At 41.1% G+C, this 24,266-nt stretch overlaps 3 protein-coding genes across 4 annotated transcripts; 2 read left to right on the top strand and 1 right to left on the bottom strand.

Moving 5' to 3' along the window:
* The first annotated feature begins 1 nt into the window (after position 1).
* On the top strand, positions 2 to 5,496 carry hjurp (Holliday junction recognition protein). Its single transcript, XM_006790175.3, has 9 exons — positions 2 to 173; positions 277 to 340; positions 1,774 to 1,829; positions 1,926 to 1,959; positions 2,058 to 2,083; positions 2,160 to 2,208; positions 2,778 to 4,307; positions 4,956 to 4,998; positions 5,084 to 5,496. Exons 1-9 carry the CDS (start codon positions 96 to 98, stop codon positions 5,094 to 5,096), a joined length of 1,893 nt encoding a protein of 630 aa, XP_006790238.2. The 5' UTR covers positions 2 to 95; the 3' UTR covers positions 5,097 to 5,496.
* Positions 5,337 to 19,982, bottom strand: ppat (phosphoribosyl pyrophosphate amidotransferase). 2 transcript variants are annotated; one of them, XM_087836890.1, is made up of 11 exons: positions 19,409 to 19,982; positions 12,016 to 12,082; positions 11,487 to 11,693; positions 9,340 to 9,452; positions 9,098 to 9,243; positions 8,809 to 8,884; positions 7,651 to 7,802; positions 7,440 to 7,567; positions 7,122 to 7,343; positions 6,089 to 6,209; positions 5,337 to 6,006 (listed from the first exon to the last, which is right to left on the bottom strand). In XM_087836890.1, the coding sequence occupies exons 1-11, from the start codon at positions 19,534 to 19,536 to the stop codon at positions 5,834 to 5,836; spliced, it is 1,533 nt and encodes a 510-aa protein (XP_087693016.1). In that variant the 5' UTR covers positions 19,537 to 19,982; the 3' UTR covers positions 5,337 to 5,833. The 2 variants fall into 2 exon arrangements, with proteins under 2 accessions (XP_087693016.1, XP_087693017.1); XM_087836891.1 differs by having other exon boundaries at positions 8,809 to 8,881; positions 19,409 to 19,981.
* Positions 12,539 to 23,403, top strand: paics (phosphoribosylaminoimidazole carboxylase, phosphoribosylaminoimidazole succinocarboxamide synthetase). Its single transcript, XM_006790177.3, has 15 exons — positions 12,539 to 12,923; positions 13,169 to 13,666; positions 13,746 to 13,805; positions 13,899 to 14,510; positions 15,138 to 15,215; positions 15,465 to 15,628; positions 20,190 to 20,229; positions 20,306 to 20,503; positions 21,518 to 21,696; positions 21,781 to 21,960; positions 22,055 to 22,168; positions 22,253 to 22,336; positions 22,541 to 22,721; positions 22,809 to 22,967; positions 23,106 to 23,403. Exons 1-15 carry the CDS (start codon positions 12,554 to 12,556, stop codon positions 23,270 to 23,272), a joined length of 3,084 nt encoding a protein of 1,027 aa, XP_006790240.2. The 5' UTR covers positions 12,539 to 12,553; the 3' UTR covers positions 23,273 to 23,403.
* The last annotated feature ends 863 nt before the right edge of the window (positions 23,404 to 24,266 follow it).

Below are 24,266 nucleotides of genomic sequence, written 5' to 3'. Positions count from 1 at the left end.
TCTTTAAAATCGAAAGCGCCATTTTTCTTCTTCGTTCAGCTGTTCTCTTTCTTTGTCGTCTTTTTGATAAAAAAAAAATAATTTTATATGCAAACATGGATGAGCTTGTAAAGACACAATTGCAAAACAACAATTCAACGTTCAAACTTTCCCTGGATCGAATCATAGACAAGGTGTGTGAATAAGGCTGTGGACGGTTAGCATGAAGCTAAGTATCAGCGAGTTTTGCAAATGAAAGCAACAGAATTAACCAACCTCTGTATTTCCTTCTGATAGTATTCAAAACTTCAGTACCAGGACGCGGGGACAGAGGTTGATCTCAACGATATAAGCCCCACAGGTAAGTAAGCCGGAAAGGTTTTCATAACATCGTCTGTGTTAGTAAAGGTAACCGGAAACTAACTAATTAGATGCGTTTGTAAGCTAGATCAATCAAAGGACTTGTTTTCTTTCTGGAATAATGAAGTTCAGTATTATTTATATATTAATTCACAGCAATAGTCGCCTGAAGGGCCTTTTATTACAATAAAAACAATAAACTTTCATTATAAACCTTTGAAAAATGTTTTGAGTTTGCAAAGCAGTTTGACAGACAAGCAAAAGCAGAATGCTAAATTTAGAAACAGTGAAAAACGGAAAACAAACATTGAGATGAGAGGACAATAAGGTGAGATAATCGTAGCCTGGAAATGTGGAGGTATGCTCTGGAGAGGAGAGGATTAAAAGTCAGAAGCAAGATAGAATGTGTGTGGATGAAGATGCAACGAGTAGAGTTAAGGAAGGTAGATGAGTTTAAATATCTTGGGGTGAGTGAGATTTGCAATGTGTACTTTAGAGGTGGTGACACTGACAAAAAGACGCAAAAGCACAGCTGGAGGTGGCCGATTTGAAGATGTTAAGATTGTCATTGGGAGTCACCTGGATGAACATGATTTGAAATGAGAACATCAGAGGGACAGCTCTGGTTTAGTGGTTTGGACATTATTTAAAGAGGCAAGGCTGAGATGGTTTGAGCAGAGGAGGTATAGTGGATATACTGGACAGAGGATGTGTTGAAGGAGGACATGCAGAGGGTTGATGTGATAGAGCAGAAAGATTGGCTGAGAAGAAGGTAGATAATCTGCTGTGGCAATCCCTAAAGAGAGCAGCTGAAAGAAGAAGAACAAACAAGATAATATTTCTGCAAAGTATCTTGGAGACGAGATCAAAACATATCTTAAAAGTGATCAGTAAAACCTTAAAATCAAATGTACTGGGAACCAGTAGAGAGGAGCCAGGAACGTGGGTAATGCAATGCTATGTGCTAAGCCTTGCTGCTGCATTTTTAATTCGTTGAAGGTGAGATTTGAGGTGGTCTATCCCAGAAAAAACAAACCTGGATGATTTGTTTTCCCAGATCTAATTTTGAGTGTTGTTTTAATTTTGGATTAAAGGTTTGGATATAATTTGAAAGAAGCACAACTGCAGAGCTTTCCTTTAATGTCATTCAGACATTAAGGCCATGTCACATGTTACATTTTACTGTTTCTGTCAGCTCCAATTAGAATATTAGTGGTTGATGCAATTTGCATGATTTGGGATTTTGATTGTATTTAATGGAAGAAAATGTTACGTCCTCCAGCTGTTGATCTTCTTCACCAGATTTCAATTATAGGTATTTGTGTGTCCAATGGGTGAAGGCCTGATACCTGAAACACTGCTTAATATTTGACGATCTGTAATGTTCACTTTTTTTATTGTCTGACCACATTGTGTATATTTTCTGTCCTCAAGAGCTTGACAGCTACATGACGTTATCTAAAAAGAAGATGGTCTCACTGCAACTGAAGGTTTGGGTTACTAACAACGACCTTTGCAGTCATGCACGACACAAAATACCATAAGCTGTGTTTACTACTATTTAATCACCCACATTTTCTCCTCAGAGCTCGACAGATGTCAGAGAGGAGTCACTAAGAGGTAATTTCTCAGAATTAAGAGTTGAAATGACAACATGCATCTTTTTCTTTGCTTCACTGTGTAGTTCATCTAATACAACTTGAACATTTCTTACACAGCACAGGACCCCACAGGAGGCTCTCAGGTAAAAATACCTGCAATTACCTTCTGTATCAAAATATCTGGCATAACTTGAGTTAATGATGGTTTATTTTTGACAGCTGGACTTGTCATCTGATACCAGCATCCAGCTGTCTATGGAAGATGGTGGTAAGAAAAAGGAAATCCTTTTGTTTCAGTGTTTTCCGGTCTTGGATTAAATTTGTGACAACAAAGAAATGCACAACAGAGATGCGTGATTGCTTTCTTAAATTACACATACACGCTCTCTTTAATTATTAAATAATATATTTAATAGGTTTTGCCTCTACAAACATTTTAATTTCCCTGTACATTGTGATAAATGAATAGTTGACCATTGTGGTAGTTTTAAGTGTTTGACTCCAACACCTTGAACAGCAGCTGGCAAAGGTAGTCCTTGTTCTGCTCTTAGCTTTGGCGAGGGTTAATTAGAGTGGGCCTCCAGCTCACAGTGAACCCTCGAACAAAAGAAACACCACTATTGCCAACTGCAGTCCAAGATAGAAGATTTGGAGTACATCCGGTTACCCCAGTTAGGTAACCTGGCCTGTGAGGAAGCTGGTAGTGTATGAACTTTCCAAATAAAACAGAGGGTTGTCCACTAGTGTGTGTATATATAAAGATTGTTCATCCAAGAGAAGCACTGAGTATGTTATTTGTCTAATTCCCAAGTTTGTTTCCCCTTGTGCATCACACAGGGATGACTAGAAGTGATGTGACTCAGCTGACTGTGAGCTCACTGGATGAGAGTCAGAGAAACTTTTCCAATGTGGACCTTCAACCTGAAGACCAAGATGAGGAGCTGGAAATGTCTCTTAGAAGTCATGGCAGTTCCTGGGTGGAGCTCTATCCAAGTATGATTAGTCGGATAAAGAGGGCCTGGGATCGGCAGCATGTCTCTACAGCCGCTGATTCTGTGCTGAGGAGGTACCGCAGATGGCGTCAGCAATCAAATAGAAGTAACCTCAACAACACCTTTGTCGTCCCACTTAGACACACAAACAACAAACCAAAGAAGATGACCACAAAAGCATTTCCAGAGAAAAGCTCCAGCAGGCCTATGAAAGAGCAATTCACGAGGACCAAAACAACGCCTTTGCAGACTGTGACCTGTCCTAGAGACTGGCACGAAATGCACCAATCTCCTGATAGGGAGGAAAACCTTATGAGCAGGCACCAGCATAAGCCTGTCCTTGTAATGGACTTCTCTGCTTCCTCTGTGTCCTTTAAACCAAAAGAGATACCATTAAACAAGACTTTCACTGTGTCTCAGCTGTCCCCTCGTAAACAAACCCAGGTGGAAGACCAGGCCTCTGCATATAGCGTCAGTCCTTCACGACCTTGTGCTAAAGCCTCTGAGGAAAGATCAAGTCTTTCTCTATTAGAGACAGCTGGGAGCTCCATCCTTGCACCAGAATTCACTGCTGCAATAGAGAGACCTGATATCTATGGCTCCCCAGTCAGGCAGGAGGTGCCGAGCTTTAGGGACAGGAGTCCCCTAAAAGCAAGAGTGGTGACCAGCCTGGGAAGATCACCTCATTTGTTTTCCAGAAGCCCTAGTGAATATTCTGTGACTTCCAGAGAGCCTATGAGGCCCAGATCACTCACGGCCTCTCTGTTCTCCCCGACAAAAAGGCCTGTTTTGCCACTGAAGATGCTTTACCCTCAAAACTCCCAGCAGTCCTTCCTGCCGCACTCACCGCAGTCAGCCTCAGCAGCAGGGGGTCATCGCAGGCTCGTACGACACCTCTCCTTTGATTCCGTCCTGCCTTCGTCCCCTGGCTCATGCTCACCAAAACAAGTTGATGAGGATTTCATGAAACTTTACCACAAGTTTGTGTGCCAGAACAAGTCAACTTTCTTCAATGGCCCTCCATGCCGTCTCTGTGCTAGAAGCTCTGAGGCCAGCAGAGGTCACTCTTCGTCAGCTCTGGCTGCTCTTGCACTGTCACCGCACCGATCTGTCTTGAGGAAACGCCACAGGGACCTAGACTGGAGCAGCCATCCACAGTCCAAACGCTTCAGGGAAGTGTATTGCACATACTCCCCAGGGTCCAAACGCCACAGCAGAGCGATGCTAAGGCAAGGTCTCCCTTTGTCTGAACTGGAGCTGCCTCGTGGTGGTAGCTCCAGTAAGCACAACATGTTTCAAAGATTCAGGAGCCAGCAGTATCCAGCACATGAGGAATATGTGGAGGCTGAATCTGCAGCGGATTTTTCTGGCATGGGTAAGCCTCATCCTTTAAGTCAAGTGATAGAGTGCTCAAATTATGTATTTTTGCATAGCTACAAAAGTGCAGTTAAGATGCCTCCTAAACATATCAGGTGCAGGCAGGTATTTCGGGAAGAGGACTTTTATGAGGACACACCCACTGAATTTGGGTGGGTGCATGCATGCATGATTGTGCATGTTTTTTTCTAGGGTGCAGCTTTCTAAGGAACCACTCACCCAGACAACACAAGCAAACTAAAGAAGATACAAATATATAAACTGATTGTCAGCTTACTTTGTGAGAACCCCCAATATTTCTTTAAAGTTTGGGTTTTGAAATTAGAAGTCAGACTTATTTTATGCAAGTTTAATCATCACAGCTATGTAAAGAGTCCATTGACGTGTATTTTGTCAGAGTGAATTTCCACTTGGGGAGAGAGAGAGAGCACGCCTGTGTGTTTGTATGAGGGGCCGTACAAGCCAAAATTCATTCTCATACTGAGTGGAGCAGAAAGAGGTCACTGTAGCATACAACTCACACAAAAATGACAGCTACTAAATGACCAACAATGCACCTGTGAAGTTTGTCTGTCCCTTCACATCTGATCTTCATAGTTTTCTTGACTTGTTTCTGATTACCTAATCATTATGCTTTATTCAACAGGAAGTTCACTAGAGAGCAAAATGACCTGTGGCTACTCTCCCAGGTGACTAAAATAATTCCCATGTACAATATATTTTTGGCCTCTGGGGGTTGATGTGTTCTTACTCACCTTTTCCCATCACATACAGAAAATGGCGATGAAGGGGATCATCAAGGAGATGGGCCGATGAAATTTAATGAAATGTATGACCATCTAGTTCAGCGATGGAAACCTGCCGATAATTAATCTCTCTGAACTATTTTTAATTGATTATAATTGTTCATATTTTATAGCTAGATTTTATAATGTTCTATCAATTCTTGAATATGTTTGATGTCTATTTTTCTGATGTCTATTCATTACTGAAATAAAATTGTCAATGGGAGAATGTAGTTATTTAAAAAAAAAAAAAAAAAAGTACTTGTTGTCATTGTAGTTATTGTTTATTATTCATACATCATATTCCTGTATTGTTCAAATTTGAGAAAACAGCACAAAACATAAACAAAACAGCTTTTCTAAGTAAATAACAGAAATAAAGATGATTTAATGTTTTGGTCATTTATCGTGTGCGCTTTTTCTGGCATTGTAAATGCTTTGAATACATGTGGAAATCTACTTTTCAAATAAATGCAGCTGCAAAACAAAAACATACTTGTGTGGTAAGAAATACACACCTGGAATTAGTCACATCCAGGAACAGAAAAAGAAAAGCTTAGCCACCACAGGTGAGAAAAAGCATCACTTTCATCTTCCTAAGGTTCTGAATAAAGTAACCTTTTGTAGTTGTGTAACATCTTAGTGTTCCGGCTGGCAATGTTGAGATAAACCATATGTAGAACAGGTTTTTTTTTTAAAGTTTGCAGCACCATCCACAGTGCTACTGTTGGTGCAGCAGTTACCACTCCAGCTCCACTGGATATTTCCCAGTCAGACAGGCAGTGCAGTGGCCCGCTTTCCTGTTGGACTTGTTATTGGAATTAATTTTGTCCTTTTCAATATGGAAAGCAATACCCTCCTGGACAGCAGATACGAGGCCCTCCACAGTCAGATATTTAACACTGTCAGCACCTGTAAACAGCGTTAGCATTAAACACAAGCTTTTATTCTGACCAGGCAAAGAAATGAATGGTAGAAGTGCATTTTTAAATACCAATATAACCAGCAATGTCCTGAAACTCCGGCTTGTTGGCAATGAGCTCCTCCTTGGTTGGGATGTTGATGCCCATGTAGCAAGGGAACCTGATTGGTGGAGAAGCCACCCTGATGTGGACCTGTCCAGAAGAATAATTAGGTTACTATAAACACAAAGTTAGTGTGTGACTATATTCTGGTCACACACAGTTAGGTACCCTTTTCAGGACCAATATTTGTTCTTCAAATGGTCAGAAATAACAAAACAAAACGTATCTTCTGTTAATTCAGGTGACAATGATTATTTACCTTTACTAAATGTGGCAAAAATGTAGCATTTATCTCTTCTTCTATACACATCAAGCACTTGATGTGTATAGAAGAAGAGACAATAAAGTGCTGTATGAATGTTTGGTTAAAATGTGAATTACGGTTCAGATCAGATTGACTAGTAGGCCCTAAAATGATGAATGAGAGTATGTGATGTTACTCATGCCATAAATCTGATTAGGGACAGATTTTCATAAAAATGGTTTACCAGACGCGGGGCTTGGCCCAACTTTTTAAAAAATCCAAAAGTTAATCACTTCCTAGCTTTAGTATTACAAGATTAAATATTCCCAAATAAACATGTATCAATGAAACAATAACTGGGATGTTCAAGAAAATACCCCCAAAATTTGGATCCAGATATCCTGGATTTGGGGTTTTAATTCATGCATAGTGTGGAGGGAATTTTCTGTCTTATTGGAAATACAGTCTCAGACTGCTCTTGTGGTATGCCCACTTTTTTGAGTTGACAGTTAATGAGCCTAATATTTTCTATGAACCCCTGATGCAAGTATAGTACGCAATGTGACAAACACATGGGCTTTTTTTCCACTTATTCCACTTTTTGGCATTAAAAAACTCTCCAGTTTTACTTTCCTGTGCTTTTAGTCTACTTACAGTCTGAATTATCAGACAATCCGAACCAACCAGTTTCTGAGCCACTCTGCCAAAATGTTGTGTGTGCTATAACAACAACTTTTGCCAAACGCTATTAAACGAACCTCTTTGGCACCCGCTTCCTTCAGCAGCTTAATAATAGGGGAAATTGTGTTGCCTCTGACGATGGAGTCATCAATGAGCACCACTCGTTTCCCAGCAAAGTTGTCCGTCAGTGCTCCAAACTTCTTGGCCACTCCTAGCTGCCTCAAGCGGGTATTTGGCTGGATAAAAGTTCTTCCAACATAGCGGTTTTTACACAGAACCTCAATGTATGGAAGACCAGACTGTGAGAAGAAGACAGAAGAAAAGCTGGTGAGACTGTAAGTCCACCCAGTATATTATAAGATTACTGAGGTGGAGCAGACACACTGTAGACAGACCTGCTCAGCGTAGCCCAGAGCAGCAGGGGTTGCAGACTCTGGCACAGTGCTGACAACGTCTGCATCAGTCGGAGACTCGATGGCCAACTGCCGCCCACATCGCTGTCTGGCAGTATAGACCATTTGCCCTGTAGTACATTGATATTTCAGTATTAATACATTTAAGAAATGAGTAATCAGTAAGTGTGTTACCCATAATAAATATGCATACCTTCGAATATAGAGTCTGGTCTGGCAAAATAAACATATTCAAAAATGCAGAATGCTGGCAGGTCTCCCTCAGGTCGAGGCACAACGCTCAGAGATTTGACACCATGTCTGGATATCTGGACTATCTCTCCTGGCAAGACCTCTCTGTAGTACCTGTTAATCAATAACGACAAAAAAATATAATGAACCAATGGACTCAAGAAACACCATTTCACTGTTCATGCATTCAGATTCAGATTCAGAAGAATTTATCCCCAAGGGGCAATTAAGAGACTGACCTTGCCGACCGTACATAAAATACACAAACATCACATTGGGGAGATAGGTCAGGCTAGGTAGCTGGCCGGTCGGCCGCACGAGCAGCGACCCGGAACCGAACAGCAATGGGTGTGCATCAAAAGCTATGTCGTTACCGCTGGGAAACCCCAGAACTATTATGATGGTCAGTGAATCACGTCTTTACTAGAATATACTAAGGTGTCAAAACTAGGGCTGTCGGCATTAATCGTGTTAGTCCTTAACGGAGATATGCTGCGTTAACGCGGTTTTGCCGTCAACGTCATTTTAACGCGATTAACACTGACAGCCCTAGTCAAATACTTGTCATTTAGGTCAGCGGTCCCCAACCCCCGGGCCTCGGACCGGTACCGGTCCGTGAGTCGTTTGGTACCGGGCCGCGAGAGTAGAGGCTCAGGTGTGAAATGTATGGTTTTTAGGGTTTTTATCGGTTTTCAGCGTTATTTTGTTATCGTTTTTATCATTGACTCTGTTTTCCTGGGTCTTTTCACGTGTGTTATGATAAATCTTCTTTTTTTCGGTACCGGTACAAGTTTTATTTTGTTGTATTTATCCGCGACACCTTAAAGGCCGATCCGTGAAAATATTGTCGGGCATAAACCGGTCCGTGGTGCAAAAAAGGTTGGGGACCGCTGATTTAGGTTACAGGAATGTTATCGAAAGCCATCTTTATGGGAAAAAAAAAAAGAAAAAGTAAAGCGCCAAAATAGAAAAAAAAAAGTACTCATGGCCTAAGGCAAATGATATGAAACCTTTGGGAAAGAAGGAAAAATAAAAAATAAGGTTATAAAAATGATTTACACCTGGCATTACAGTTCCTGTTATACTAAAGCATACTTTTGCAAAGGTAACAAATGCTTACTTGGCACCAATCGACTGGAAGCTGCACGACTCTGATGACACAACCCACCCCTCAGTGTCTTCCTCTTGAGCGCCTGCTTAAAAAAAACAAGAATCAAGTTAATCATTCACCAGCTTACACATCTGACCTCTGACAAAATCAAAAGGGCCAAAAGCTCTGCTGCAACCATTGACCTCTCGTGAGGCGTCCTCTTTATCAGTAAAGCTAGTCTTTTGAGAGCAAACATGCCTGTGTTCTGCAGTTGCACTAATTCTGATGCAACGGTCACATGCAACAACTGCATAGATACCTGGACTGTGCAGTTTAGAGATGGGAACGAGCTGCCCAATGCACAGTGGCCTATTTCCATAAGGGTCACGCACTGCGTAGATTACATCTTTGAACATGACCAGCAGTGAGTATGATGTTGGCGTTTCAGTCATGAGGTTTTTAATTCTACAAAAAAAAAAAAAATAAGCAAATAAAAACAGTATTAAAGTAATGTAAAGCAAAAATATTTATGCTTATGTATCACTAGGTCACAACAGTCACCTGGCAACCCAGTCAGGTGAGTCTAGCTCCTCCATAGGTGGAGTCAGTGCCAGCAGCTGGGTGATGAGCTCGCTGTCTGAACTGGTGGAGAGGCCGACACCATGGCGCATCACCTACAAGGCACATTTATAGTGACTGATTAATTATGGAATAATGTTATTTTCTGTGGAAATAGCAGTCTTTTATTTTATAATGGAAATGGTTGTCACACCCCTGCCCTCATAGAGCCACTCAACAGCCACGCTGGGAAAGAGACACAGGCCAATCATGTTGTTGCACTGACGTCTAGACTCGCCTGATGCTCATGATAGTTTTAACTGCGCTTTTGCACAACTGCTATATAATGACACAAAGATATACATAAGTCTACTTATTGTTTTTCCTTCACTTATTGCATCTATAATGTGTTTTGTGTTTTTGTTTTTTACATTTTTTTTCTAAATTAGTCCTGCTTTTACATCTCAGCGGCCATCAAAATGAAATTTATGGGTTTTTCAGATCAGATAAAGCTACTTTAAGATTCTGGCTTGTCACAAGAGGTTGGCCACATGTTTAAGTTGGCAGAGTTTTATGCCGGATGACTTTCTTGAAGCACAAAGAGGATTTGTGTCTCTGGCTGGAAATGAAACAGTGACCTTTAGTTGCCAACTGAATGTTATCAACTAAATCATTTTAAAATAGTTGTCCACATAATCACCTGAAGCAGTTTCCAAGATGGCTGCTGAGCATAAAGCACAACTGAGAGTATGAAGTTAATCCATTGGTCTATGGATGATCTATTTCAGCGTCCAGTTCAATAGGTAGTACACATATTTCATATAAAGGTCTGGCTTGTCTTAAAAAACATATACATGACACACAGATTTTTGTTAGTGATCACAAAGTGCACTCGAGAAGGGACGTTGACGTGATCCAGCTGGACTGAGCATGTTTCAGTGCCAATTATGAATATGATACTGACTTCTTGTTAGGAAAAGGGGAGGCAGTCTAAATTTACCTAAAGAATAGGACTTATTTGATGTAAAGCTTTAAATTTCCTTCTGAAAGGTTAGTTATGTATAATTGGTTGAAAACCAAATCCAGCTGACAAGGTCTGCGTTTAAAAAATTCTTATTAATTCATCGTAATTGGTCGACTAGATATATAATATAAAGTGCATGGATTGTCATAAGATTCCTTTAAAGGAAAAAAAAGAGGACAGTTATAAATATGCACTCAGTGAATATGCAGGTTTGTATGAAAGCATAATCATAGAAATGGCAGTGCCGAACGAGCAGATTATGGTAATACAGCTTTCTCAAGATCCACTTATACAACCAGCATGAGTCTCAAGTCACCTTTGACAAGGTAAATGTAATCGATTTACTGAACCATCAGAGTGATGGCAGAACTTCAAAAAGCCTGTTTGAGCGTTCAGACTTTTGAAATGTGGAGTGAAGTTTAAGAGAGCAGTTAATGATTTGGTACAGATTTTTCATGGCAAATCATGTGTGGAATTCTCACTCAGTCATAAATATAATCAAAACTTCCTGTGTATTTTAGCCTCAAATTGGAAGAAAGGTTGCTGAGAAAGGTGAGAAAAAAACAGGATGGGAACACATTTGTTAAATTACGGTAAATGGCCTGTATTTGTATAGCGCTTTACTAGTCCCTAAGGACCCAAAAGCGTTTTACACAACCAGTCATCCACCTATTCACACACATTCACACACTGGTGATGGCAAGCTACATTGTAGCCACAGCCACCCTGGGGCAAAATCAGTTTAATATAGCTTACATTTTATAGATTGTTTTTTTTTTTTGTTTTTTTGTTTTTTTAGATTTTCAGCCTGAAATGTTCTTAAGAGATATACATTTTAAAAAACTATTAATTTTGTATCTCATTAATGCAAGCATTAACTGTAGATACAAATTCTTTTGAGAGTGCAAAGCACTTAATAGTCAAACAAATCCTTTGACTGGATGATGGATGCAGCTCTGGTATGTGAAAGTGTTGACATCCAGCCCATAACCTTCGTTAAGATTGGATATAGCAAATAAATATTTCAGCAGAAAGAAAATCTGTGTCTGTGTGTGTTCAGTTCATTATTTTTATGTCACATTGATATGCGCAACATTCAGCGTGGACAAGCAGAGCCCCTCCTCACCTTTTTCCGCAGGGCATGGGCATTAACCAGCTCTCCATTGTGTGCTACAGCAATCTTGCCATGCAGTGTATCCACCACAAAGGGCTGGCAGTTCTGCAGCTCTGAGATCCCAGTGGTTGAATAGCGTGTGTGGCAAATGCCGAGGTTACCATAGCGCAGTTTAGTGAGAGCCTCTGGTGAAAAAGCGGTGCTCACTAATCCCATTCCCTATAAAATGACAACATTGCTCTGTGAAGGTTTTAACTTGCACAAAAATATTTGCATAAAAATAAACAGAAAGTGATGTTAAACAGCAGAAAATTAGCAAACAATGAGGATGTCTGAAGGCTTTAAAACAAATCTGTAAAGGCCAAACATTAAAGTGCTCAGTGTGATTCTGACCAGCTGGGTTGTTTCGATGTAACTGTGCCAAATGGAAATATATTCAGGACGCAACCCAAATACGTCCTGGGTCTGTTTTTGAGATGCTGGGTTAAACTGTGCTTCTGTTTTATCATACAAGAAGCTTCTGATCATGATTCAGTGTTACCTTGTGTGCTGTGTACGTGGGTGGACTGGCTCCATTACTTGTGACAATCCCAGCACTTTCCTGCCCCCTGAGTAGACACACACACACACACACACACACACACACAACATTACAGTGTAAATTTTCATGTATTAGTGGGAAGTGTGTTTTTTTGCATGAATGATTTCTGTTTCTTCTCTGCAAGAATAAACTTTCAGTCAGTTACGGTTGCCTTTAGGCAAATCAAAACTGGTTTAACGAGGGCCAAATGGAGCAGAAACAAAATCCCCCCCCAAAAAAAGGAAAAAGCAGATTTGCTTCCCTGCGGTGAGGCTGCCATATATGGAGAGTCGCCTTGCTGCAGTTTCAATCCATTACCAAGCTGCTTCTCAGATTACACTTAGTCCCGCCCCCTCAGCACACAGCTTAAGCCAGTGGTGAGGCTGCTTTTCAGCATGAAGGCGTTGCTTTCAGGCTTAACCGCCTGGTTGCCTAGGGAACCGGGCAGCAGAGACAGACAGGCTGGGGGAAAAGAAAGCGTTTCCAGGTCAGCTCAAACATGGAGAGAGGAGCAGAGAGACAAAGAGGAGGTGATAGTGAGGTGGGGGAGGAAAAAGGCTCAGTGGAGAGGCAGTGGGGGGAAGCAGAAGTGCTGGCTCTACTCTCAGTGTGGGACCAGGTTGGAGCTCAGCACGTAGTAGAGAGCAGAAGCACATTTGAGGTGATTTCAGAGCGTCTGAGGAGGCTCAGTGTTGTGCGCAGCTGGAGGGAGTGTCAGGCCAAATGCAAAAGCATGAGACTTCAGAGCAGGAAGGCTGACGCAGGCACATCGGCAAACTACAGCCAAGGAGTGGAAGAAAGGCCGCTTGAAGGGCCATGGGAGGAAGAAGATGTGGATAATCAAAGAAGAATCTACCCAGTCCAGGAAGGTAAACATGTTCAACACCAACTGTACTATTGATGATAACAACATGACTTTTTCCACCTTGGGAAAAAACAAAACAAAACAAAAACTGGCATCCAAGGATAAACAGACTCGCCAGTTAAAACTATTCTTAGCTTACTTGTGCTAAAAACTAATTCAAGGACTTACATAAAAGTCATTTTGTTTTTCTTTGGGTTTTTTCCAAATCAACATTTAGCCAAAATTTACAATGTTTTCATGTGTGCACAGGAATGAAGACTCGATTTCATTCAGCTGTTTCTTACTCTACTAATGTGGCTGAAGAGGGAGGCCGCCACTGGACGGATGACGAGGTTAGAGCGCTGCTGTGCGTCTGGGCTGACCGCAACATTCGGGAACGTTTGAAATGCACGCTGCGCAACAAATCCATATTCCAAGAGATGGCTCGTCAAATGCAGAGAAACTTTGGGGTGATACGGAACTGGAAACAATGCCGTACAAAGTACAAGAATTTGAAATATGACTATAAGACTGCGAAAAGTGCACACGCTGCGGGAGGAAGCGGTGCAGGAAGCCCGGGGAAATACATGAAGTTTTTTGATGAAGTGGAGGCCATTCTACTGGACAAAGGACTGGAAAATGGGACCAGGGAAATGCAGAAGAGACTGTATGATGGTGAAATGGAAGCAGGGAGGCTACAAACGCCAGCAAGCCACACAGGGCAGATAACAGGCTCTGAGAGTGAGGTGGTCATCGAAATTGATGATGGTAAGCATCAAGTTTGCAAGCAGTTGTTTTAGATTCAAGGCTTTGTGAAAATAATTTTCTTATATATTTATCATTTAAGATGACAACAGTGACGATTACGACATGGATGGAGAAATGGAAGTAAAATGGAGAAGTGCAGGTATGCCGAAAAAGAAAAATCTGCCAAATCAACCGTGGAGTTTAGCAGCATAATTAAACTTTTCCTTCCGTATCTGTTCTTCTTTTATCCCAGACGCCCATCTAGCACACACAGACTCCAGCTCTGACCAGTTCCAAGTAGTCACAGTGTCGGACACGGGTCGAAACTGGAGCGACCAAGAGGTGCGAGCCCTGATCCAAGTCTGGTCAGATGAGCGCATACGCAGGCAGCTGGAGAGCTCAACCAGAAAGAGGGACATCTTTGTCCAGATCTCGAACAGGTTAATGCAACAAGGCATTGAACGTGACTGGAAACAGTGCCACACAAAGTACAAGAACCTCAAGTATCTCTACAGGTCCCTTCAAAGGGGCAAGACTGACGAAGCTGACCCGAGACGCCTCATGAGGTTCTATGAGGAAGTGGACTCCATTATGAATCGCACGGCTAATGACTCTCTGCGAGACACAGGAGCAGCCGAGTCTGCAGATTCAGGCGGACTTACTACATCTGACAACTGTGATGAGAAAAATCACGTGGACGGCAAGTTGACAAGCACGAGGAGAGCTGTGGAGGGAGCCGTGGAGGACAAAACCTGCACCTCTGATTCGGACTTATCAGTAACCATCGAGGCTACATCAAATGCTTATGAGTCAAAGCGACATAAAATTAAGGAGCATTATCTGGATCAAGAACACATGTTGATGAGTGAGCTGATCATTTAATCATCATTATTATCAGCATGAATTACATGAAAAAGATTACATAATCCATTTAGTGGTCAGTTACCATGAGTAAGATAATCAAGCAGGACCACCTCGGACAGCCAAAAACAAATGTTTTTTTTTTTTTTTTTTTTACATTATGTCTTAAAATATCTCCCACACACAAAACAAACCGATGACATTTAGTTCAGGGTTCTCCCTGGCTCACAATAGACTTTTCTTGGCACTGAATCTGTTACCAAATGTGATAGAAAATGCACAGATTTCTAACCATTTCCTTAGAAATCAATCAATGCATCGACTGAACTTTAGCTTCATTATCTTGCCCAAGGATACTTCAATGTGTAGACGAGAGAAGTCGGACATCAAACCAACAACTTTCCAATTAGTAAACAACTTGGTCCAACTTGGTTTTAAAATATATTATTATATTATTATATACATATAAAATATATTGTTATTATAGTTTAAAGATATTATTTAAAAAGGAGTCCCGAGGTGGTCTTAAGCCAGTCTAACTATGTTTATTACCAAGACAATTCTTTTCTTTTGTAGCAAAAAAAAGCATATTTGTATTTTTGTAACTGCCTTTAATATTATATTTTTGCAGGTGCTTCTGAGAGTGTGGTGGAAAGAGAGGATACTACTTCAACACACAGAAGAATCAAGAGGAAAGCTGTGGATGAAGGTCTGAAATATGTCTCCTTCTGTAATCCCTTTTAATGTCACATGACATCCACAATTGACTGAAGCTTTTGTAATTTCTGGCTAAGTCCCATGATGTGCCGTGTCGCCTCATAATTAAATTATGGATAAGGATATGGTCGTGACTTCTAATAAAATGTACAACTCACATAACCCTACTAGGAGCTAACATGTTACACTAGTAGTACTTGAAAAGTAAGTTAATGTAAACCTTTGCCCTTCTTATTTCCAGACCCTGGACTGCACACACCACTAAAAAAGCTAAACATTGGGCCTCTCGTTGCTGAAAGACTCCACAGCCAGTGTAAAGAAGAGCAGGACCATATTCCAATAATAAAGATCAACTCAGTCTGTTCAATGGCCACCCCTGCTCCGTCGCCGTCGCCAGAATTACAGGTAACAGGCGACCATTGTGATAATCAGTTAATCATTTTTCAAATAAAAATGCTGAACATTAAAATTATGATTGCAAACTTAACCGTGTTTAGGTTTTAGATTGTTTCAGATTGCAAAAACAAAGATTAATTGATTAATGCATATATCATAAAAAACAAAAGCTGCAGCTCTATGCTTTTATGAATGAAAACTGTTATGTCTTAAGGGTTATTCACTAATCCATGTCAGAAAATCCCAGAAAGTTGATTTTCTTCATCTGGTCACAGCATTTTCAATGGAAATGTTTCATCGCTTATCCAGGTGACTTCTTCAGTATCGGCTGACTGCAGTTTTCCACAACTTTACAGTACAGTACTTGAGCAGTATAGCTGCATAACAACCGAAACCAGCACCATTGACTAACAATGAGCCACAAATTCAGTTTCATGGTCATTAGTATGCAAACTGTCATGACCATTGGTAGCATGAGTACCATTTAGACAGTGTTAGGAAGTGGCTGCAATCACATCACTCTAAGATGATGAACAATAGTTCAAAGATGTCATCCCCTTTTCACATAACGGCTCGCCACTCAAACCAGGATGTGCACATCGTCACTGAAAGAGTGGCCACTGGCCTGTAGGTGTAAACAGCCCTGTCCTGATGAGCTAGCTCTTCTGCGCTGTGCAATCTGCTAACCGGAGGTTGTCGGGTTGGCTTTCTAAATTCAATGAAATTGGGAGAAAAAGAATAATATAGCTAGATGAAGAAAACCAGGCTTTTTGGTTCATGAAGACATTTCCCCTTCATGTGTGAAGCTTTTTCAGTTCCAAAAACTGTCCCAAGTATTTTAACCCTTAGTGGGGTTGTGCCCTTGGAGGGTGTCCTGAGGATCGTTGACCCACCCGGTTTCTATGCAAGTTGTTAAGGGTCACATTAGTTGAGCTGACATGTGACTAAATGGATGGGTTATTTCGGTCACAAGACCTAAGTGTGAATTCTATGTGGGATAGCTTCATGAACCAAAAAAGAAGGCCAGTTGCCTTCAACTCAGTAACTTAAAACTAGCATGGTCTCAACAACTGTATCGAATATTTCATCAGAACCAAGAATGTGGCAATCATATGATATGTTTTCAGAAAAGCTGCTTGATAAAATGTTGCTAACTACAGTGACACTTTAAAAGGTGTTTTGTGTTTCCACTGTACCAGAGTCGATGAGAAAACAAAAAATTGCTAACTGCTAGGAAAACAAATCTGGCTTTTATGAGTGTAGACTCAAAAATTGTACAAAAAAAGAAAAAAAGAAAAGCTATTGAGTAGTCTTTTGCTCAGTGTGTGCTCAAGAAGAACAGAAGAAAGCAAGGCCTTCATTGCTTAAGAATGTATGCTTCAAGTATTTAGCCTGAGAACATTGAGCTTCAAGAGGTCATGCTTGGTAATATCAGAAACCTGTGCCAACTTCTTAAACACAAGGCAGAAGGTAAGACAGCCTTTCAAAAATGGCTAAAGACAGCCTGAATTAGACCAGTCCTATGATGTAGAACAAACTGTCAGGATGCAGGAGATCAGTTTGGAGAGCTACAAGGTCTCAATATTTCTCTCCAAAGAACGTCACAAACCAACTCTGGTATGCAGGCTGTCTGCTGAGTCCCACAATGAGGCAAAAAGGCAAAACTAATGATGCTTTCCAAAGCCTTTTTGAGAAGGCATCTACCATTGTGGTAGATCACAGTGCCACAAATCAGGCAACCACCCAAGTAAGTGATTGATGTTTTTTTGCACAGCTTGCAAAGCATTTCAGCAAAATGGTCTACTGACACAGTAGAAACTGGAGAAAACCCTGCTTATTGGAAAAATTGATTCTGTGGGAGATGACTATCCAGAAATAGTCCTGCCTGTGTTCAGGCTTTACTACCCATTCAGTCCCAGGACAGAACCTGTAGAAATACAGGTTTTGCAGCAGAGTTTAAGATTGTTGTTTATTATAACATCCACCTCCTCTGAATCAGGAAGGCACTTTACTGCACTGGGCAAGTGGATGACCTGGCTGCATTCAGAAATATATAGCACTTTGTCATAACCACCAAAAAAAGCTGGTTATCCCAAAAAGAAAGTTAGTGTGCAAGGAAGCATGTGGCATATTTGGTGCTTTTATATGAAGTAATCCAATGCCCACTCAGAAAGAGTTGAGTGCTTGGTTGCCAGAACATTATAGAGAACCATGGTGTGGCTGCGGCTGTGGCTCTTTACACTTAACACAGCAATCCTTGCCTGGGATCCTCTTAAGAATAACATGTCCTTCTAATATAGATAGCTAAGGGAATGTTCCATTTTGAAAACCAATAACACTGCAAGAATTATTACAAAACATTAGGGATTAAATACAGTTAAATTATGGTATAGCAATCAAATGGCTGAGTACTCTCCAATACTGGAACAACAAATTCATACATATGTTTTTTGGTTTTATACAAAGTGATTTTTTTTGTTGTCCACAGTGTTGAACCAAAACTTATGCACATGTATATAGTTCAACCTTAGGAAATATGCAAAGCTCGCTTTTATTCTTGCCTTAGTAATGTATTTACACATACATAAGGTTTTTTTTTTTATAGTTTTCTCTAGACATTGGCTGCTCTTTCACTCATTTTCAGTGTAGACCTTGTCACTGAGCATTTTTCACTCTTCATGCTTTTCATTTTTCAAATGTTTGACCCATGTCAAAGAACAAGAAATTGGGGGGGGGGGGGGGTGGACTGTTCTTCAGCTGCTTCATGTACTGCTCACTGAATCCCGATCAGAAAGTGTGGTCAGTGGGAGGGTGGCTGTAAAGACGTCATTCTTAAGGAGGGGGAGCATGGAGGAAAAGCTGAGGTATGCCAAATAACACAAGAACTGGACTGAAAAATCAGTGGCGACAGGTCTGATGTGATTAATTCATATTCAATTGTTGGTTCAAACTGCCATCAGTGTTTTCAAAAAAAAGCAAGAGGTAAAATAGAGAGCCAGCTTTAAAACACAGTGGAGGCTCTATCATGGTTGCATTGCCTCTGATTCAATTATAATAAAGAAAAATACTGACAGATTTTGATCTAGCATGGCGAAGAAGCATCTGATTGATGCCTCATTTTTCAGCACAGCAGTGATTCCAAACACACTGCCAATGCAGGAAATGCATACCTGGACAGAAAAAACACACAATGAAACATGGTCAGTCATGGATTGGCCTCTCCAGAGCCCAGCCTCAACATTTTTAAAGCAATGTAGGATCACAGAATTGACAGACTGACAGAAAACAGAACAAGAGGAAACAAACATCCAAAGACAAACTTTGAATGTCCTTCAACAAGCCTGGAGAACTAGTCTCGAAGGCTACTTACAGAAGTTACAAGAAAATTTCCGTAAGAGAATTCAGGTTGTGTTGAAGAATAAAGGTTGTCATAGTAATATTTGCTTTGACGCTCTTTAGAGTAGTAAAAACTCAGTTTTTGTCTTATACAGCCTATTTCTGTGCATATTTAAAAAGTCACTACAGCTTGTTTTCTAATTTTCCTGCAAAATATAAAGAAATGGGGGGCGGGGGTCAATATTTTTGCACAATACTGTATATGCGTAACGGTTGCTTTCTGTAAAAATTCACATCTTGCATTTGCATTTTTGTTTTTCTTGCTCAGGTTTGGGTCAGATTCAAATTTAAACCAAACATTTCATCTAAAATGCAAAGCTCGGACGTCATTAACTGGTGTGGTAACTTTTCAGTCGTTACAAATGTTGGAGTAACTGGTTTTCCGTTACTTACCTGTGCTGTAACGCCACCAGCCCCAAAGTTAAGACCTGAGCCACCTCCAGCTGTGTGGGCCACTCTCCCGCAGCGACACACCCAAAGACTCCGCACTCCTCTCCAATACCCGACTCCTCGAACTCCATGGGCTCGCCCGTCGCCGATGCCTCTCGTATAAACTGCGGTCTAGTCTCGCGCCTAGTTGTCTGTGAGCAATTACCGTGCGCGCGCGTGCTTGCCTGATACACGTTCGTGACCAAACACGTGCTTGCAACGATACAACGTGGTTTGTTAAAACATACCAAACTCAGCTGACACTGCTGAATTGGGCATGAAATCACGAGTAACAGAGTAAAATCAGACTAGACACGTTTTAACCTAACAACCGGTCCGCCATAACTAAAATCATAACGAATTAAATGAAATACGTGGAATTGTACGAATAATTCTAATCAAACTAATCGATTAGGTCAAAAACCACACTATTTAGTCCTGTTGGAGCTTTTGATAAGACAACCTTCTCATCAAAGAATAAAAGGATGAACTTTGGTAGAAAAACCTCCAAAAGTTTTTTTTTCCTTTTTCTTTTTTTTTGTTTTTTTACGTCTTGTCTTGACGTTTGAGCGCTTCCCTTTCACGTGGTAACAAATGCGCCGCTGTGATTGGTTGTTTAGATGAGTTGAGAACTGTGATTGGCTCCCGGCGCAAGTAAGACACGGCCCACTTCCCCTCCCCGCCTGCCTGCACACCTTCTGCTTCTCAATAAGTTAACTGGCGTGTTTTGTGATTTGTCTTTCAGGACTGTTCAGGATCGACGAGCGCCATGGCATCCACCCCAGGTACTGTACGATCCTTAATGCACACGTTAGCGCTTAAGTTAGATGTGCATGTTTTAACTTTTTCCTTTTTTTTCAGAGTTGAAAGTCGGCCAAAAGCTCAATGAGGGCAAGACAAAACAGATTTTCGAGCTCTTGGACCAGCCGGGACTGGTTCTAGTCCAGTCTAAAGACCAGATCACGGCTGGGAATGCCGTGAGGAAAGATCAGATGGAGGGCAAAGCTGCCATTGCCAACAAAACTACGAGCTGCGTGTTCCAGCTGCTGCAGGAGTCTGGTGAGGACTTATTGAATGTTTGTAGGGGGGGGGGGGGAAACAGTATTCTGCAGTCTGAGTGGGTTGGGGCAGTTGTGTCAAACTCACCCTGAAGCAACTTTCCCACATGGAGAGAACCGATGTTTGGTAATGTAGGCGCTTTAAAGCGCATCTGTATAATTATTGCAGCTCTCTTTTTTTCCCCCATAAAAAAGTCCCTTACACTTGGCCAGTATCTAGGCACATTGTTTCTGCAGAAGGTTTTGTGAGCAACAGATTGCTTCAAAGATAGATTGATTCAGTAGAGTGACTGGGAAAAAAAAACCTTTTGACTCATTGATCCTTTTTCAGTTAATTTGGGGGCTTAAATGTTAAGAAAATATAAAACGTTTGTCACACTTTGTCAGAGCCCTGGCTCACATATTCAGTTTGCAGGATTTTTCTAAAATGCCATCAGATTTATTTAAATATCTCAGAAGTACATGGTAATCATTTTTCCACACATGGGAAGTAGTTCGGTTCTTATTTTTTCAACTTTTTAAAAATGACTTCCCTTTTTTTTTTTTTTTTTTTTTTTAAACCTTCTGAATGACAGTCCACTGAGAACTGAATTGTATGTTGTGTTTCATGGATGGGGGGGGGTGGATTGAACAGAAATGACAAAAATACTTAAATGTGAAGGGCATGCAAGATTTACATGATCCCAAAATTACTTTCCATATGACTTTAATTTATAAGCAATTGGCTAACTGTAACCATCTTGTGTGTGACGCGTAGGTCAGTCAAGCTGTAGTAATGGCTGCCTTGTGACTTGATGTGTTTCCACTTAGAATTAACCAGATCCAACCAACCACATCCCGTCCACTTGACCCTAATCAAATATAGGTTGAAATCATGGTAACTTGAAGAGCCATCTGTGTGCCAGTGTATAAAAATGAAATAAAATGTGTTTTTCTAATCTCACGTGGTTGCAGATATTGGAATTTGTCCATTAGTTTGAGGTTGCTCTAACATCCACCCTTTTTCTTCCCCCAGGCATTAAGACAGCTTTTGTTAAGCAGCACTCGGACACGGCGTTCATTGCAGCGCACTGTGAGATGATACCCATTGAGTGGGTATGTCGCAGAGTGGCGACTGGATCTTTCCTCAAGAGGAATCCAGGAGTCAAAGAGGGCTACCGCTTTTCTCCTCTAAAGATGGAGATGTTCTTTAAAGTGAGTCTTCCAGGCGTGCAGTAATTCTCTCGATGCGTTTTGAGTCTGAGTGTTGCACGCAAACTCATCAATGATTGTTTTTAGGATGATGCCAACAATGATCCTCAGTGGTCAGAGGAGCAGCTGCTGGAGGCCAAATTCTGTCTGGCTGGGCTCACTATTGGTCAGTGTGAGGTGGACATAATGAATCGCAGCACTGTGGCCATTTTTGAGATTCTGGAGAAGGCCTGGGCCACTCAGAACTGCACCCTGGTGGACATGAAGGTAGGCTGTGCAGCACCTCCCCCTGCTGGTTAATGTTGTATCTTGGTGCAATCACAGCAGAACTACAACTAAGGACTTTTTTCTTTGCTTATAGATTGAATTTGGTGTCAATGTGAAAACTCAAGAGATTGTGCTCGCTGACGTGATCGATAATGATTCATGGAGGCTTTGGCCAGCTGGAGATCGGAGCCAGCAGAAAGATAAACAGGTCATGCATTGACTTTATTTTCATGCTGATATGAGGAAAAAAAAGATACAAGCCTTAAACTGTTTTTTTTCTTCCCCTTTGTAGGTGTACAGAGACCTGAAGGAGGTTACCCCAGAGGCAATGCAGATGGTGAAGAGGAATTTTGAGTGGGTCTCTGAAAGGGTCAAGGTACAGCAAACAAATGACTCTAATCTATTCTTTATCTTGTAGGAGTATTTTGCTTTGAATATCTTAACCAACAGACATTGTTTGACATCACAAAAGCCTACAGCTGCTTTTTATGTAATTCAGGAAAAAACAAGTACAATTTTTCTTTTGAGCAGTCAAAAATTGAAATAAACTGATGATTCAATGGTTTCTGTGCATCTACAGTTGCTGCTGAAGCCCCAGGCAAGCTGCAGGGTGGTGGTTTTAATGGGTTCCACCTCAGACATGGCCCATTGTGAGAAGATAAGAAAGGCGTGCACCTCCTACGGGATCCCCTGCATCCTCCGAGTCACCTCGGCACACAAGGGTCCAGATGAGACACTTCGAATCAAGGCTGAATATGAAGGTGTGCTTTAATATTGACATAATTCCATCTTTAAACTGATCTAGGGATTCTTGATAATGTGATAATTTCTCTATGCTTTTTTTGCAGGTGATGGGATACCCACTGTATTCGTGGCTGTGGCTGGGAGAAGTAACGGCCTCGGCCCAGTGATGTCTGGTAACACAGCTTACCCTGTTATCAACTGCCCTCCTCTCACTCCAGACTGGGGATCACAAGATGTATGGTCATCCCTCCGCATGCCAAGTGGTGAGAAGAGCTCTTTAGAATAGAATGCCTTTATTGTCACTATACAGATGTACAATGAGATACAGATGATCTCCTACTGTTTTAAAATTTCCCCCCCTTATGGTAACAAAGTCTTTCTCTACTTTATTTGTCCTGCAGGTCTTGGCTGCTCCACAATATTGTCTCCAGAAGCTTCTGCCCAGTTTGCAGCGCAGATCTTCGGGTTGAGTGACCACCTGGTGTGGTGCAAACTGAGGGCATCCATGCTCAACACCTGGGTGTCTCTCAAGCTGGCTGACCAGAAGTTACAGGCCTGCAGCCTCTGAAGAGCCCAGCGTGCTTCACACTTTAACACACTGTCTTTGTTTACTATTAAAACCCATTAAATGTAGTTGTTTGTCACACATATCATTCCATTAAGAGACAAATGATTAAAGCCTATATGTATTTCTGTGCATTTTCTTTCTTTAAGACTCATTTTTATGAATCCCATGATAGTTTGGAGGTTTTCATGATTTCTTTACAACCTTGGAAAAACAAAAGTTCAATGAGTGCACTTCATATGCCCTTCATGATTTTAAAAAAAAAAAAGGTGCAGAGCTTTGAGATAATTACCCAGGTTCTAAATTATACATACTGGCTCACCTACATACATGCATACAGATATGAGCGAGTGTATGCATTTATTTTTTTTAAAAATGGAGTTGAAGGTTCTACGATGTCTTAAGTTGAAAATGCCAAGGCCTGTTAACTCCTTATTAGACCACTTCACATTGTTGTCACCGTTTGGCTTTCAAGCGTAACACTGTACCAACTGTTGTGTGTCGTGGTGGTACTGTCATGCTCTGGGGCTGTTTTGCTGTCAGCAATACTGGCACATTGCACAAAAGAGATGGAATAATGGACTACCTCAAAATTCAACATCAGCTATATTTAACATCTAAAGGGTTAAAACTTGGACCCCAGTGGATGTTCCGACAGGGCAATGACCCTAAATACATATTAAAGCTGTTCAAATAATAGATGAAGCAAGCCAATATTAAACTGGCGTAATGGCCTTCCCAAATCCCTGACCTCTCCTCTACTAAAAATGTGCGGACTACGCTTAAAGCTTGGGTTAGTGCCAAGAAATAAACTCTACCAATCCAGCCAATAAGAGTGATCATATATCCCAACCAGAACTATGTAAGAAGCTTGATGGCTACCAAAAGCCTGGTGAAAGTGAACCTTGCTAAGAGACATTAAATCAAACAGTAGTAGCCATGAAAATCTAACAAATTGAAAGTTGTGTACCTAGTTCTTGTTTTAGATCTATGCTGT

The sequence above is a fragment of the Neolamprologus brichardi genome, chromosome 23 (assembly GCF_056152115.1).
Source record: "Neolamprologus brichardi isolate AB-2024 chromosome 23, ASM5615211v1, whole genome shotgun sequence".
NCBI lineage: Eukaryota > Metazoa > Chordata > Actinopteri > Cichliformes > Cichlidae > Neolamprologus > Neolamprologus brichardi.
The sequence above is the reverse complement of the archived record's forward strand: the minus strand, read 5'-3'. Positions and strand labels throughout refer to the sequence as shown.